Source organism: Bison bison, unplaced genomic scaffold (assembly GCF_000754665.1).
Source record: "Bison bison bison isolate TAMUID 2011002044 unplaced genomic scaffold, Bison_UMD1.0 scf7180017864322, whole genome shotgun sequence".
In the NCBI taxonomy this organism is placed as follows: Eukaryota; Metazoa; Chordata; class Mammalia; order Artiodactyla; family Bovidae; genus Bison; species Bison bison.
This window is the reverse complement of record NW_011494894.1, coordinates 5,148,731-5,166,023: the sequence shown is the minus strand read 5'-3', so window position 1 is coordinate 5,166,023 and position 17,293 is coordinate 5,148,731. Positions and strand designations below refer to the sequence as shown.

At 39.6% G+C, this 17,293-nt stretch overlaps 1 protein-coding gene across 3 annotated transcripts in view; it reads left to right on the top strand.

Annotated features, from left to right (window-relative positions):
• HMCN1 (hemicentin 1) overlaps positions 1–17,293 on the top strand; it is a 541,857-nt gene that overhangs the window by 108,478 nt on the left and 416,086 nt on the right. For all 3 annotated transcript variants that reach the window (XM_010853073.1, XM_010853072.1, XM_010853074.1), the window contains exon 2: positions 13,992–14,062. In XM_010853073.1, coding sequence (XP_010851375.1) covers positions 13,992–14,062 — 71 coding nt within the window. The remainder of the gene's footprint in view (positions 1–13,991; positions 14,063–17,293) is intronic.

Below are 17,293 nucleotides of genomic sequence, written 5' to 3'. Positions count from 1 at the left end.
CCCATGAATCGCAGCATGCCAGGCTTCCCTGTCCATCACCAACTCCCGGAGTTCACCCAGACTTATGTCCATCGAGTCAGTGATGCCATCCAGCCATCTCATCCTCTGTCGTCCCCTTCTCCTCCTGCCCCCAATCCCTCCCAGCATCAGAGTCTTTTCCAATGAGTCAACTCTTTGCATGAGGTGGCCAAAGTACTGGGGTTTCAGCTTTAGCATCATTCCTTCCAAAGAAATCCCAGGGCTGATCTCCTTCAGAATGGACTGGTTGGATCTCCTTGCAGTCCAAGGGACTCTCAAGAGTCTTCTCCAACACCACAGTTCAAAAGCATCAATTCTTCAGCGCTCAGCCTTCTTCACAGTCCAACTCTCACATCCATACATGACCACAGGAAAAACCATAGCCTTGACTAGACGAACCTTTGTTGGCAAAGTAATGTCTCTGCTTTTTAATATGCTATCTAGGTTGGTCATAACTTTCCTTCCGAGGAGTAAGTGTCTTTTAATTTCATGGCTGCAGTCATAATATCTAACATAATGTCTTTTAGATTGCCATGAAAGTTACCAACAGTAGCAGCAGTAGCAATAGCAGAGTTAGCCTGGTCAATCCATTCCAAGCATTACATTTGCTTGCTATCCTCATTAAACAACCTCATCAAACACTTCTCACAACAAACCCAGTGTTTTAGGAATGGTTCAGTTTTCCCATACTAAAATGGGGGAAATCAAGACATGGAGATTTAGGAACTGGATAAAAGTTAAAAACAAAACAAAAAAATATTATGGCAGATTGTAACCCAAGTAGCTTTGATTCCAGTGTCTGAGCTCTTAAGCAAAATAACAGACTGCCTCTTAGGTCAAACATTTAGTAAATGAAGGCCACATGAGTGGCTAATTCCAAATTCAGTGTCACCTTTCATCTAGGTTGTATAGATTTTCTGATGGCATTTGAGTCATTTAAGCACTATAAATTAGTTTGGTTGGGAAGTGCACTTGGTCAAATTGCCTTCCCAGTGTCCCTTCTAATTGCTATTAGTGGATCCTTATAAAATATGTTAATTATTGCATTTTGGTTTGAGTAATGTTGTATAGAAAGTAACAACCCTCACCTTGTGGAATTCAAATTTTAAACAGAGGCATGTGCTTAGTCGCCTAGTTGTGTCCGACTCTTTGAGGCCCCATGGACTGTAACCCACCAGGCTCTTCTGTCCATGGAATTCTCCAGGCAAGAATACTGGAGTGAGTTGCCATGCCCTCCTCTAGGGGACCTTCCCAACCCAGGGATCAAACCTGGGTCTCCTGCATTGCAGGCAGATTCTTTACCAACGGAGCCACCAGGGAAGGCTTGATATAATTGGTTAACAGGAAGGCTCCTCAGAGGGAAGAAGAAAAGCATGGGAACTTGGAGCAGGGGTATTGAAACCCTGAGATGGAAGACTTCCCTGATGGTCCAGTGGTTAGTCTTCCACATTTCCAAATTAGGGGGTGCAGGTTCGATCATTGGATAGGGAACTAAGATCCCCCGTGCCATGCAGTGCGGTTAATCAATCCATCAGTCAGTCACACCCCGAGAGGGTAAGAAAGGACTGATAACTGTGACACAGGAGAAATGCCACAGTGTCTCTTGTTTTTTATTTGGATGTGCACCACAGCCTTTTGGGGCCTGTGGGGACATGCGAGTCTTTGCTTATGCAGTAGTGTGTCGATGATTTGGGAGGAGAGGAGGTGAGATGGTTCTTATGTGAAAGCTTTCCTCTCACCAAGTATGGGCACAAAGCACAGACTTGTCTTGGGTTGAAAACGCCTTGGGACCTAGTCACAATGGCATAAAGTAATTAATTTCAGTGACCTTAGACTATAGTAATTTCCAAATCTGGGATGCTTTTAGTCACCAACTAAGGTATATGCAGATCAGGAAGCAACGGTTAGAACTGGACATAGAACAATAGACTGGTTCCAAATAGGAAAAGGAGTACGTCAAGGCTGTATATTGTCACCCTGCTTATTTAACTTCTATGCAGAGTACATCATGAGAAACGCTGGGCTGGAAGAAGCACAAGCTGGAATCAAGATTGCCAGGAGAAATGTCAATAACCTCAGATATGCAGATGACACCACCCTTATGGCAGAAAGTGAAGAGGAACTAAAAGCCTCTTGATGAAAGTGAAAGAGGAGAGTGAAAAAAGTTGGCTTAAAGCTCAACATTCAGAAAACGAAGATCATGGCATCCGGTCCCATCACTTCATGGCAAATAGATAGGGAAACAGTGGAAACAGTGTCAGACTTTATTTTACTAGGCTCCAAAATCACTGCAGATGGTGACTGCAGCCATGAAATTAAAAGACGCTTACTCCTTGGAAGGAAAGTTATGAGCAACCTAGATAGCATATTAAAAAGCAGAGACATTACTTTGCCAACAAAGGTTCATCTAGTCAAGGCTATGGTTTTTCCAGTGGTCATGTATGGATGTGAGAGTTGGACTATGAAGAAAGCTGAGCGCTGAAGAATTGATGCTAATGAATTGTGGTGTTGGAGAAGACTCCTGAGAGTCCCTTGGACTGCAAGGAATCCAACCAGTCCATCCTAAAGGAAATCAGCCCTGGGTGTTCTTTGGAAGGAATGATGCTAAAGCTAAAACTCCAGTACTTTGGCCACCTCATGCGAAGAGTTGACTCATTGGAAAAGACTCTGATGCTGGGAGGGATTGGGGGCAGGAGCAAAAGGGGACGATAGAGGATGAGATGACTGGATGGCATCACCGACTCGATAGACGTGAGTTTGAGTGAACTCCGGGAGTTGGTGATGGACAGGGAGGCCTGGCATGCTGGGATTCATGGGGTCGCAAAGAGTCGGACACGACTGAGCGACTGAACTGAACTGAAGGTGATTACTCTGACCTTCCCTATAGGAGAAGTATTTAAATTTAAAATGGAAACTTGCATTGATGGGGCTTCCCTGCTAGCTCAGCTGGTAAAGAATCCACCTGTATTGCAGGAGACCCCGGTTTGATTCCTGGTTGGGAAGATACGCTGGAGAAGTGATAGGCTACCCACTCCAGTATTCTTGGACTTCCCTGGTGGCTCAGTCAGTAAAGAATCTGCCTGCAATGCAGGAGACCTGATTTTGATCCCTGGGTTGGAAAGATTCCCTGAAGGAGGGCAGGGTTTCCCAGGTGGTGCTAGTGGTAAAGAACCTGCCTGCCAATACAGGAGACAGAAGAGACATGTATTCGATTCCTGGGTAGGGAAGATCCCTTGGAAGAGGAAATGGCAACCCACTCCAGTGTTCTTGCATGGAGAATCCAATGGAAGAGGAGTCTGGGGGGCTGCTGTCCACAGGGTCACAGAGAGTCAGACACAACTGAAGTGACTTTTGCACTCAAGTTGAACCAGTTCAGAACCGTACTAAGAACTTAGAACCATACTAAGGCAGAATGCATGAGCACAACCTCAAGCCTATATGTGATTAAGTGAAATTTCTCTCTTTCTCCTTAATTTACAAATACAAATAATACTTGTAATTTACAATATTTACAAATACAAATGTGAGAAATTTGAAGATAAAATAATCATTCCTCCACTTATTCCAAACATCAGTTTTTGCTCTGGTGTGAGCTTTCAGAATTTGTCTTTATGCGTATCTGCCTTTGTTCATAGTTGCAATCTAAGTACCTACAGGTCTTTTTTTTTTTTTTTTGATGTGGGTCATGTTTAATGTCTTTATTGGATTTATTACAATATTGTTTCTCTTGTCTCTGTTCTGATTTTTTGGCCACGAGGTGTGTATGGAATCTTAGCTCCCAACCAGGGATCAAGCCTGCAGCTTGGGTTGGAAGGCGCAGTCTTAATTACTGGACTGCTGGCCAAGTGACTTTACCTATAGTTCTGTTTTGCTTTTTTTGTTTAATGGTATATGATAAACATTTACTTGTTTTTCGACATGGAACAAGAGTTTAATTGCTGCCTAATGTTATTTAGAGACTCATGTTTTTTAATCATTTCTCTATTTTGATACTATTTGTTGCTGTCCTAGCGATGTCAGTATCTATTTTCAGTGGATTATAGCAAAGTGGGAAATAACTTTACCACAAGATAACTTTAAGACATCATACCTATAATCATATCATACATATAACTACAGTGAATTTCATAAAAGTTGCAACTACTTATAATCTTAAAGAGTACAAATATGCCAGGTTTATTTAGTATGACCCTGGTTGCAGTGATAATATTAAACAAAATAATTTTCTTTCTTACAAGTTACTTCAAATTTGCTATAGTTTATGTCTCTCTATAACAAAATACGAGCATTTGTTTCTAGTCTTGTTTTTTTTTATTATTCTGTTAATGAATTTTTCTTTCTTTTAGTGATGGTATTTTATACTTTTTTTTGGTAAAAATTTGAATGATTTCCTCAGATAACATGGATTTTTAGTTAAATCGATGAAACAAATGTTCCCAAATCTGGCTTCATAGCTTTTTAGGTTTTAACTTTTACTTGATTTTTATATATTTATATCTGTCAGTAGTGGCCCTTGTGATTTCTTCTATTACTTTGAAAAGGAGAATGTTATTTTTTATATATCTGATATATATATTCTCGTTTGGATTCAGTTGAAGTAATTATAATGGTTATACTGAACCTTTAACCCTTTGGAGGTTATTTTTACTAGATACTATAAAATTCGAATTAGAGTTACATTTTTTAACATAAATAATCTTATTTTATATATCTTCAGATGCTTATTTATAATCATTAATTTTTTTCCAGTTTTTACATATTTATTTGTGTATCAGTAAGTACTTCTGTCCTTTTAGTTACTTGTGCTTACGTTGTCCTATTTATACTTTTTTTGGCCAGTTTTCATTGATAAAATCACCCATGTGCTATTTAGAATACATTAAAGAATATTGTTGCCAAGTATTCTAAAGCACAAATGAAAAAATTCTTTTTTAGATTTTTAATGTATTAAATCCATAAATTAACTTGAAATACATATATTTCAATATTTAGCTTTTCTTTATATAATCATGGCCTTTTAATTTAAAAAAATCTTTTATATTTTTCAATAAGAAGTACTCCTTAGTTCGATGTCATGATAAACTTGGAGTATTCATACTGTGACTGAATGGTTCCTCCTTTAATCTTGCTGAATCTGACTTGTGTGTTTCTTCTGGACAGCTGGAGGCACCATCTGTAACCAGCCATGAAATACAAATTGTATAGTTTGCATAAATCTGCATACTAGTCAAATATTCTGATATTTGCATTTAAAATTGGCATTTCACAAAATAAAGATAGATGGTAAAATTCATGCTAATAGTTTAATCTAGACTTCATTGGGTTGCAAGGAGAAAAGAAGATCCTCCCAACATGGTACCTGCAAAACGAGCACCCCTGGGTACCAGGGTACCTGGAGGTCAAATGCAGACCCACCCTGGCCCCTGAGGTCCCTAGGGATACAGGCTGTCAAGTTTCCCCTTGTGCCAGTGGGACCCAAGCACTGTGCTCAGGCTGGAAACAGGTGAAGTTGAGACAGACATCTCCTCTGTCCCTGGCCCCGCTGCCTCAACCCTTGTTAGACAGGCGTCCCCCAGGGATTTATAAACTTTGGTGCTAGGTGCTGGGAAATGCTTGGTGCATGAATTGGGAGTGTGTGAAAAGGCTCGTCCTGGCTAAGAGGCTAAGACTTGGCCTCTAGCCTTGACCGTCTGTCACATGCCCTCATCCTAACCCTCTCCGTCCTCATATCTAGGTCCTCGCTGCGTAGCTGGCGGATGGTGACAGTCAGCAGAAGCAGGGATGGGGCTGCTGGGTAAGGCCTGGCCTTTAAGGGAGTAGAACAGGTGCCCTGTCCCCTGAAGGTGGTGTGGGGCAGGACTGTGGAAATGAGGCTCCAGGTTTGCAGTGCCTATTACATCTGCCCATTGAACTTTGCTTTACAAAACACAAATTAAGAGATAAAATTACTTCAGGACAGTGACTACAAGCATTAAACTCCAAGGCAGGGATCCTTTTGAGATTAGGGCTTTATACAACATACTGGTCATAAGTCCATTCAACCACCTCTTAGTTTGTAAGATACACCCAGATATTTCCGACTTTCTTACACTCAAACCTCCACTCTTTAAATGTGAATATTTGCTTTCTCCTGACAGTTTGAACCAGGCTTTAGGATAGAATGCCTGTTTGTTGAATGAATGAATGAATGCAAGTGTTCAGGGAATACCACACGCATAACATATATACAGATACATGCTATGCTATGCTAAGTCACTTCAGTCGTGTCTGACTCTGTGTGACCCCAGAGACAGCAGACCACCAGGCTCTCCCGTCCCTGGGATTCTCCAGGCAAGAACATTGGAGTGGGTTGCCATTTTCCTTCTGCAATGCATGAAAGTGAAAAGTGAAAGTGAAGTCGCTCAGTCGTGTCCGACTCCTAGCGACCCCATGGACTGCAGCCCACCAGGCTCCTCCGTCCATGGGATTTTCCAGGCAAGAGTACTGGAGTGGGGTGCCATTGCCTTCTCCATACAGATACATAAAAGCGTCTATATTTTTGCCATGTCTCTGATTCTCATTGTTTGCAGATAAAGTGTTTACTTCATGAATATGGTTTTGGACCACTGAATTACATTTTCCCTGAAAACATGATCAAAGGATTGCATGCATTTGTTAAGTTGTAGAAACAATCAGGACTGAGATTGTCTGTTCTCCTAACATGTTGAAATTTCAGCAATATTAATGATTCTTTTCTAAGGATTTGCAAGCATATTTTTTTCTTTTTCAAAAATACTTTACTGCTCTTTTTATAATTTTTATTTTCTTTATCCCTCCCTGCTGCCTAAATTTATTTGGAAGACCGGTAATGCTAAGGAATTGTCTAAGAGAACAATGAAAACTTTGAAATGAATTGTCATATTTTTTTTTAATCTTAAAGTTTAAAACACATTTTTCTGTAAGAATATCATTATTTAAATTTTAAAATATTCTTGAATGTAATATCTATTTTCTTCTTGTTTTTTTTTTTTCAGAATACCTTAATCACAATGGAGAGCTTGTTTATTAAATTTGTTAAAATAGCATGACTTAAAATATTATATGTTTTATTATATTTCTGAGTGTAACTTACCAATGCGTGGGTATGTTTTGATGTTTAAATATTTAGGAGTACAGGCAAAACTGAGAATCTGGATTTTGTTGGGTCATTAAAAATCCCACGGCTGTTTTTGCAAGAGTGCTTGCTGGAGCTCTGGCCAAAGTCCAGTCTAAGCAATAACATCCTACTCAGTATACCTCATGATCCTGTGTCAGTTATTAAGGCATTCTTCTTTGCTTCCTGCTCTAAACAGCTATGAAACATTGCTGAATTCATGTGCATGATTTTTTCTATATCCTGTTCAGTCTAAGTGAAATGACCCTTGCAATATACATACATTATCTACAGTTGTGCTAAGTGCAATGTGTTTACGATTATACAACTCATTGTTAAATGAATAACCTCTTTGGAAAGTAAAACAGAATGCTGTGTATGTAATCAATATTACATACTGTGCATGAATTCATCCTTGACTCAGATTTTATAAAACACACCAAGTTACATCACTTCATGTCAAAACAATCATTAAGGGTCTTTAAGTGGTCTTGAAAATTACCTGTTTTAATGTGAGCAGGCATGTACTCAGTTAAATGAGTCCTGAAATATCTTTGACATTAGCTCAGCTCAAAGTCAGGAAACAGTTCTTTTTTGTGACTTAGATGCAAATCATTCAAAAATGGTGCTGGACAGCAACATTATAATTAAATGAGGGGAGAGAAATCTGGAAAGAGTATCTTGTTAAATTGAAAACAATGAAAGTATACTTATTAATCTGATTTTCTATAACATTCCAAAGCAAGAAACATAATTATTGATTTTTATTTAAATAATTTAAATGCTTTAAATATGTATATATTTATATTACAGTTTTGCACAGAAGATATTATAATTGATTTGTGTAAGATTAATTGAGAGTAGAATTTTTAGAAAGTGAATGTGTTAAGAGTCAGCTCATAGAAGGCATTTTGAACAGGCCATGTCCCAGTGCCTAGAATTTCTTTGCTCTGATATCACTCTCTGTGAATTCAGTGTTCTCTTCAAGTCCCAACTCATACCATGTCTTCTCCCGGATGTCTTCACTGTGTATTTCCCAAGAGCTCAGGGGTATTTCTCTGGACACTGAAAATATTTGCTCTTCTCTGAGGCTAGATTAATTTTTCATAGCTTGCTTTTTTTTTAAATTTTATTTTATTTTTAAACTTTACAATATTGTGTTAGTTTTGCCAAATATCGAAATGAATCTGCCACAGGTATACATGTGTTCCCCATCCTGAACCCTCCTCCCTCCTCCCTTCCCATACCATCCCTCTGGGTCGTCCCAGTGCACCAGCCCCAAGCACATAGCTTGCTATTTAAAAAAATTTTCAACTGTATTTAAATTTCCTCCATGGCAAGCACTGTGATTTATATATTTATTTTGACCTTTTGTAATGCTTTGCGAATATTGATTAATTTATAGTGCAGCTTAGGGGTTTTCATTTTAATTTTTCACATATTTATGTACAGTTATAAATATAAAACTACATATTTTAAAAAACCAAGGAAATTGTAAGCATTGTTATCAAACCATTCACAAAAAGTGTTTGAGACTCCAGCAAGCAGCAGTAAATATACCTCTTGTTATCAAGGAACCACTTTGAGTAAAGAAAAACTGTAAGGAGCAGAAATCTGTTAGTGAAAAGGAAAAAGGAAGTGAGGAACTGGATATTGATCTTGCCAAGTGAAGCAGTAAAAGAAAATACTACATTGTGAACTTCTTTCCATTATTTGCTCAAATTCAACTCAGCAACTCAGATTAGGAGAACAATGGCTGAGATGTTGGAAATAAATCCAACCCATCTGATAAATCCCTAGGAAACAGGAAATAACACAATCAATGAGAAGAGGAAAGACTTGTTTAGAGTTTCAGACATTTTTTTTTTAATCAAAAGTGATCTTCTGAAGTGTAACTTGCTCCTTGTACTTATAATTCTTTTATAATCAAAAGAATTTTGCTTATAAAATGTTTTGCTTAAAAATGTTTCTTTTGCTTTTTTAAGATCAGCAGTATGTGGGAAATTGTACATGTTGACTATCTGCATCAATAACTTGATGAAAGAATAAATACTTTTGTGTAAAGAGGAAGTCAACCATTCAGTTACCTAGTGAGTGTCGTCATGCTGATTATGTAGCGTGATCTTCAGCTGTAGCCTGGAGGTTCCACAGTAAAATGAAAGGCACACAAAATGAAGGGTCTGAAGACCTGGGCTTAATCTTTATTCTTTCATTTCCTGTCTTCTCATCTTCAAATGTTTATTTAGAATTTATTTATAGGTACATCTTAGGCTGATAATCAAGTGAGGGAGACAAAAAGCAATGGCAGTCACATATCATGTGATAGATGCTCTCAGGTCAGTATGGTAGGACCCTTCAAAGGGACTGGTGGCTTTGGCTTATCATACCACCTTCAATTATTTGTATAATAATATTGGCTTCCTTGGTGGCTCAGATGGTAAAGAATCTGCCTGCAATGGGGGAGACCAGGTTCGATCACTGGGTTGGGAAAATCCCCTGGAGAAGGGAATGGCTACCCACTCCGGTATTCTTACCTAGAGAATTCCATGGACAGAGGAGCCTGGCGGGCTGTAATCCATGAGTTAGCAAAGAGTCGGACGTGACTGAAAACCACCACCGTACCGAACCATAGGTAATAGCAGTAATTTGATGAAATACAGAGCTGTTGTGAAAACTTGATATATAGAATTTTTTAAAAATTAGCATTAGTAAAGTACTTTTTCATTTTTTTCTAATTTGAAATCCTAAATTTTCATTTCCTTTTTGAAATCTCCTTGATTCATTCTGAAAAGTGCTTTTTCTATATTAGTACTCCTCTACTTTTTCTGTACTTTTCTTTCTGCATTTATTGTGAAAAAGTGAAACTGTTAGTTGCTCCTTGCCTTGTGTTGGTCGCTGAGTTATGTCCGACTCTCTGTGACCCCATGGACTGTAGCCTGCCAGGCTCCTCTGTATATGGGATTTTCTAGGCAAAAATACTGGAGTGGGTTGTCTTGCCCTTCTCTAGGGAATTCTCCCAACCCAGGGATTGAACCTGGGTCTCCTGAAATTCAGGTATATTCTTTACCCTGAGTCACCAGGGTAGTCCCTATGTAATGTCGTGTGTCATAATAATTATATCTCAGTAAAACTGGAAGAAAAAAATTGTTTCTTTTAATCTATTTTCAAATACCCAGGCACATGACAATCAAGAATTCTAGATATTGTGTGCATCAGTTTAGGTACTCCAAATATGACCTGTTTTGCCCATGATCCAGAGGAAAGGAGAAAGTTCACAGTGATATAATCATTGATAGAATGAAGATCTTGGAAAAGAGGAAATGTTAGTGAGCTGTGGAGGTTGCTCAGTATAGAGAATGTTTTTAGATGTCTTAACCTCTTTCTTCACTACCAAAGTTTTTCAATTTCATCATCTCTGAACCTCAGGTTTTCTTGTCCGTAGATAACAAAATTGAAGCAAATGATTTTTAATGACCCATCAAGCTTGAGGATTCTCTTTGGAGACTGATGGCTGTTTTATATTGGATTGGCCAAAAAGTTCATTCGGATTTTCCTTTGGAGAAAACCGAACGAACTTTTGGGCCAACCCAGTATATGTATATAGGTGTTATTTTGCTAAGCAACCAGATAAAGTCATTGAATAAAATGGAATATGGTCATTTATTCTGTTAAACGTTATGCCCCTTCATTCTTCCCGTGTCTTTATCATACAAACATCAACCAACATTAATGTTTACTGAAGAAATGGCAGAAGGTCCAAGGAGATGGGACTTGATTCATACTTTCTAGAGTGAGAGGTGTCTGGGCAGATGAAAGACGTGGGAATGGCCATGAAAGATGCGAAGGAAGAGCAGTGTCTTCATGCTAAGCAGTGTGACAAAGTTTGAAGATTAGCTACATAGAAGAGAGGACCTGTAATGCTTTGGAGAGTTCTCATTCAATTCTGTAAGCAATAGAGGACCGTGCTCAGTCAGGAAAAGAAGACAAAGTTATACTTGTTGAATGTCGTTGAAGGTGAGAAAAAAAAAAAGAGAAGAGAAGAGGAAATTGCTCATGACACAGCTGGTGTAGGGCTCTATTAAATGAAGAGAAAGGCTGAAATGGACACAAGTCCTAAAAGGAAGGTTGATTTTGCCAAATAGTTATATCATTCCATTCAAAAGAGTTGGAAAAGATGCTTATAGCTGGAGGGATATGGCAGCCTGGCAAGGCTTTATCTCTCCTGAGTATTTTTTTTTTTTTTGGTCTGAGTATTTCTTATAACTGATAAAAGGTTTATCTCAAGTGTCCAGTGTGATTTGCAAAAATGTATATAAATAAGCTTCAGGAAATATTTCCTGTCTTTGTTGAAAACAGGTGGGTATTTGAATCTCTCGATAATTAAATGAAGGCTAATCAGTTCTCCTATTTTAATAGCATCCCCTAATCTCTACTATTGAAGACAGACATGTGTCAGGGCTATTTAAAAAATTGTTATTATAAGGAATGTTCTTGCATGTCTGTACTATTTATTTTCATATAATTGATTTTTCTAGTATTCTTTTATTCCTTTCTGGTTCTTGAGTTTTTAATTCTAGAATTATTTTAGTATTATGCCATGTAGAAGCACAGAAGCGTGGCTTGATGGTGCTGCTGACAATTTATATGTCAGGGTGTAACTGCCTGGTATATTCTTTGCTGTTTTGCATTCCTCTGCAAAATATGCCTTTGTTTAGTCTTGAGGGAGTAGTCTTCTCCGATTTTCCATATACTCAGGACATGACGTTTACATAGCTAATGACTGTTCTTCTCTGTATGGAATTCAGATGTTTGCATTTTCACACAGTTTCTCCAATCACCTCTTCATTCCTTTTGCATGCTGCAAGATGTCTAATCTGTGGTGAAGAATGGAGACATATTTTCGTGTAATTTCTAAGAAAAATTACATGGGCTATGACAAGCATATCATGCTTCCTATCCAGTTTACCTCATTTATTTCTAAAATTCTGCAATCTGTTTTTGTATCACATTTAGCATATTATAGAAGGCCTGGCTCATTAATTATTATCCTTTGAAGTCATAAGTCCTATTCTAACAGTATGTGTTTGAAGCTAATGTCTCATAAAAACTAAATGTTAAGTATCTTTATAATTTTGTATTATTATCTTCATTACATAAAATAGAAAAGCTTTGATCTACCCTAGGAATTTAAGGTGCTATGTCTGTACACATGATACTTGGATGAATTTTAAACTATTACTTAAATATATGGATGTTTCCAGGCTTCCCTGGTGGCTCAGACTGTAAAGCATCTGCCTGCAATGCAGGAGACCTGGGTTTGATCCCTGGGTCCCTGGGTAAGAAAGATCCCCTGGAGAAGGGAATGGCTACCCACTCCAGTCTTCTTGCCTGCAGAATTCCTCCTGGACAGAGGAGCCTTGTGGGCTATAGTCTGTGGGGTCGCATAGTCGGACACAACTGAATGACTAACATATGGGTGTTTCCAGGCTTCCCTAGTGGCTCAGCTGGTAAAGAATCTGCCTGCAATGCGGGAGACCTGGGTTTGATCCCTGGATTGGGAAGATCCCCTGGAGAACAGCATAGCAACCCACTCCAGTATTCTTGCCTGGAGAATCCTCATGGACAGAGGAGACTGGTGGGCTGCAGTCCATAGGTCACAAAGATTTGGACATGACTGAGTGACTAAATACACACCCATGGATGTTTTCTGGGGGAAGTAATTGATACCTGTAAAGGCCAGTTTCAGCTTGTCTATTTTAAAGGTTAATTTTTTTTTTTTTAAAGAAAATGGTCTTTGCAGATTAAAATGTTTGCTATTAAATAAACATGTTCTGTGTGTGTATCTATATTTATATTTCTATCAACTTAACCCTACTGGTATCTGGACTTCTTCTCTTCACCTGACTTAGGTCTTGGTTTTCACCAGGAAATGGTCCTGCTACTTGTTTCCACTTGAAACAATGGTTTGTGCATTATATTAGGACAGTCATGAGGGTTGCAGTGACCCCAGAGGTAATTACTTTCGTCAAAGGCAGTTTAGGAGAATGGTGATAGTGAGGGACAGCAACCCCAGCTATGGCAAATGAAGTGGTAGTGACTGTGTTTGAACTTTCAATATCCTGGTATCTGTGCTTCTGATCTTCCTATCTGTGCTCCTGCAAGTTCTTAAAACCCTGTGGACAAAGAAGGGTCATTTGGCTTTTTTTTTGGTTTAGTATTAAATGTTTTATTTGCAAACAAATTTACAACTTGTAGTTGACAAATCAAAATTAAAAGATGGATAGTGATTAATTTAGAGTTCAACAACAAAATAGTTGCTCTATAAATATTCACTAACTGGTGAGAGTGAAAAGAGACTGAAACTGATGTCTCCCAATTCTTTGCCCTGTGACATTTTAACTCCCTCTTTGCATTTTCCTGGTGGCTCAGCTGGTAAAGAATCCACCTGCAATGTGGGAGACCTGGGTTTGATTCCTGGGTCGGGAAGATCTCCTGGAGAAGGGAAAGGCTACCCGTACCAGTATTCTGGCCTGGAGAATTCCATGGACTGTTTCATCCATGGGTTTGCAAAGTTGGACACGACTGGGTGACTCACTTTCACTTTTTTGCATTTCCTAAGGCTAAAAATTCACTATTTTAAGTATGCATCATTTATGCCAAATTTTAAAGTAGTCTTTGGTAGCTCTAAATTGAGAAATGGTCTTTGTTGTTTTGTTGACTATTTCTAATTGTTCGGTTAACTGTACAGTGCATAGTGAAAGGACATTTGCAACCACAGTATGCTAAAGACTTTAATGCTATTGAGCACTATTCTTGACTTACGTCATTTTTATCTCCACAGAGATTGGCCCAGTAACAGTTACCACAGATCCCAAGAAATTTCAATATGAGCTCAGAGAACTCTATGTTCAGGTGAGTGCTTTCTTTTAATTTTATTTCTTTTAGGGGAAAGGAAAATCATGAACTTTTGGCTGATCATCTTCAGTTTTAAGTCTGAAAGTAATAATTCTTAGTTTTTAGATTCCAATACCACTTTTTCTGACTTGAATGATACACATGGAATTGGGACAGATTGGGTTCAAAACACCACCTTCATTTATGCATTGTCTGTAGCTGCTTCCACGCAACAGAGGCAGAGTTCTGTAGTTGTGACAGACTGGCCCACAAAGCCTAAGTGTTTACTGTGTGATGCTTCAGAGAAAAGTTTATTGACTTCTGCTCTAGATGACTTCCAGAGAAGGCAATGGCGACCCACTCCAGTACTCTTGCCTGGAAAATCCCATGGACAGATAAGCCTGGTAGGCTGCAGTCCATGGGGTCGCTGAGTTGGACAGGACTGAGCGACTTCACTTTCACTTTTCACTTTCATGCATTGGAGAAGGAAATGGCAACCCACTCCAGTGTTCTTGCCTGGAGAATCCCATGGACAGATAAGCCTGGTAGGCTGCAGTCCATGGGGTCGCTGAGTTGGACAGGACTGAGCGACTTCACTTTCACTTTTCACTTTCATGCATTGGAGAAGGAAATGGCAACCCACTCCAGTGTTCTTGCCTGGAGAATCCCATGGACAGATAAGCCTGGTAGGCTGCAGTCCATGGGGTCGCTGAGTTGGACAGGACTGAGCGACTTCACTTTCACTTTTCACTTTCATGCATTGGAGAAGGAAATGGCAACCCACTCCAGTGTTCTTGCCTGGAGAATCCCAGGGACGAGGAAGCCTGGTGGGCTGCCATCTATGGGGTCGCGCAGAGTCGGACAGTACTGAAGCGACTTAGCAGCAGCAGCAGCAACAGCTAGATGACTTCAGTGGTAAATCCGCTTGCCAATGTAGGAGACACAGGAGATGTGGGTTCAATCCCCAGGTCAGGAAGACACCCTGGAGTAGAAAGTGGCAACCCACTCCAGTATCCTTGCTTAGAAAATTCCATGGACAGAAGAGTCTGGTGTGCTACAGTCCATGGGGGCTGCAAAAAGTCAGATACAACTGAGCACTAGATGACTCCTTTCGCTGACTCCTTTCACTGTGTCATAAGGAACAGTTAATTTTTTTCCTGTAATCGTTGTGCTATAATTAGGATAACTTAAAAATTCTTTACTCTAAGTCATCTATATAAATGTTTGTAAGCATAGTTTTGTTAGTAGAGTAGATGAATAGTTGGTTGAAATGTTATCCTGAAAAATAGGACTTGGAGATAAGGTTAACATGTACCTTCTCCTCATTCCTCGTAGAGGTCATTTTTCTCAAATCCATTGATTTTTTTTTTTTTTAATAACTTGCTTCTTTGAGGCTGTTTTACTGTCCTGTCCTCCATGGATGGTCTCTGCTGCAATCACCTATAGGTCTTTTTGGGCACTGCTCATTGAAGCTGTTGGTGACTGGATCACTGGCTACCTGTCCCCTTTAGGGCTGCCATCATTCCAGGGCACCTCCACAGTGACTGGAATGACCTGTCAGAACCTTCTGCTCTCAGTTCCTGACCTGGTCTTCAGTGACCTTTCCTTTCCTCTGTCTCAGTCTTCTATTCCCGCACACCCTCTGAACCTTGTGTGTTTGTGCTTAGTTGCTCAATCATGTCCAAGTCTTTGTGACCCGTTGGACGATAGCCCACCAGGCTCCTCTGTCCATGGGGATTCCCCAGGCAAAATACCCAATTCATTCTTTTCTCTCAGGTCACTCATTCAAGCTTTTAATCTCCTGCCGCAACCATCTGTCCACCAAGCTTGTTACAGTGTCTTACTGTAACCGCTTCTTCACCCTCATCAAACATTCCTGGACTGGAATGTCCAGTGATCCCTATCCTGTCTCCCAGGCCTTCGGAGTCTCCTTTTTTCACTTTCTTCCAATCTAGCTCAGAGTCTTGTCATGTCAAAAACACAGCTTTTTTTCTTGTCCATTGCTTTTTTGTTCAAAAGGCAAGACTTCATTCCTGAAGGACCAAAATGACTATGCCAGGTGCCACTGGAGTCTCACGATTTGGCAGGTTGATTTCACTATAAATACACAGCCACCTGCTTCCACTGGACTCTCAATACTCCCATGATCCGGTTCTGTTTCTTTGGTCAATTATATCTCCCACGCCTCCCAGTGACAGTTGCAAACTTTAGCTATTCTTCTTAAACCTGTATTCCATTGCCCTTTTCCTATGGACCATTTTCGGCTAATGATCCACTCTGAGCAAGCTGTCTCACTTACTGTTTCACACACAGGCACATTTAAATGGAAGCTCTTGGCTTCCTCATACCTTACGTGTAATCTACATGCATTTGATACCCATCCTATCCACATTCTCTACTTAATCACAACTCCTTGGCTTTCTCAGGATCTTAATGCTCTCACGCTGTTTTTTTTTTTTTTTTTAAAACTGCTTTAGGTTTCCCATTTACTTTTTTAAAAAATTGGAGGTCAGTTACTTTACAGTGTTGTGTTTCTGCTGTACAACAACATCAATCAGCTGTACATATACATATATCATCTCTTTTTTTGTTTTTACTTCCTCTTTAGGTCACCCCAGAGTATTGAGTAGGGTTCATGTGCTACAGGAGATTCTCTTTAGTTTATTTATACTATTTTATGCTGCTGCTGCTGAGTCACTTCAGTCATGTCTGACTCTGTGCGAACCCAGAGAAGTAGCCTCTCCCTTCATCTTGAGGCATTCTCTTCCTTTACACATTCTTTCACTTTTCGTCCCACTATTCTTAAGCTTCCTAGGCAGCTCATTCCCCCCAGTTGGCCATTAAATGTTTAGGATCCTAGTAGGTTTGCAAACTGGCCCCATTTATTTGTCTCATTTTTATTTTTTCTCTTTAGGAAAAATCATCCATACACACATAAATACATTTCTAGCCTAGAACTCTCCTCTGAGAATTAGACCCATCAGTCGGTCTCCAGGATGTCACAATGGCACTCCAAAGTGAAACTCACAGATGTTCTCTTTCCACTCCTTCTACTGCTGCTGCTAAGTCACGTCAGTCGTGTCCGACTCTGTGCCACCCCATAGACGTCAGCCCACCGGCTCCCCTGTCCCTGGGATTCTCCAGGCAAGAACATTGGAGTGGGTTGCCATTTCCTTCTCCAATGCATGAAAGTGAAAAGTGAAAGTGAAGTCGCTCAGTCGTGTCTGACTCTTAGCGACCCCATGGACT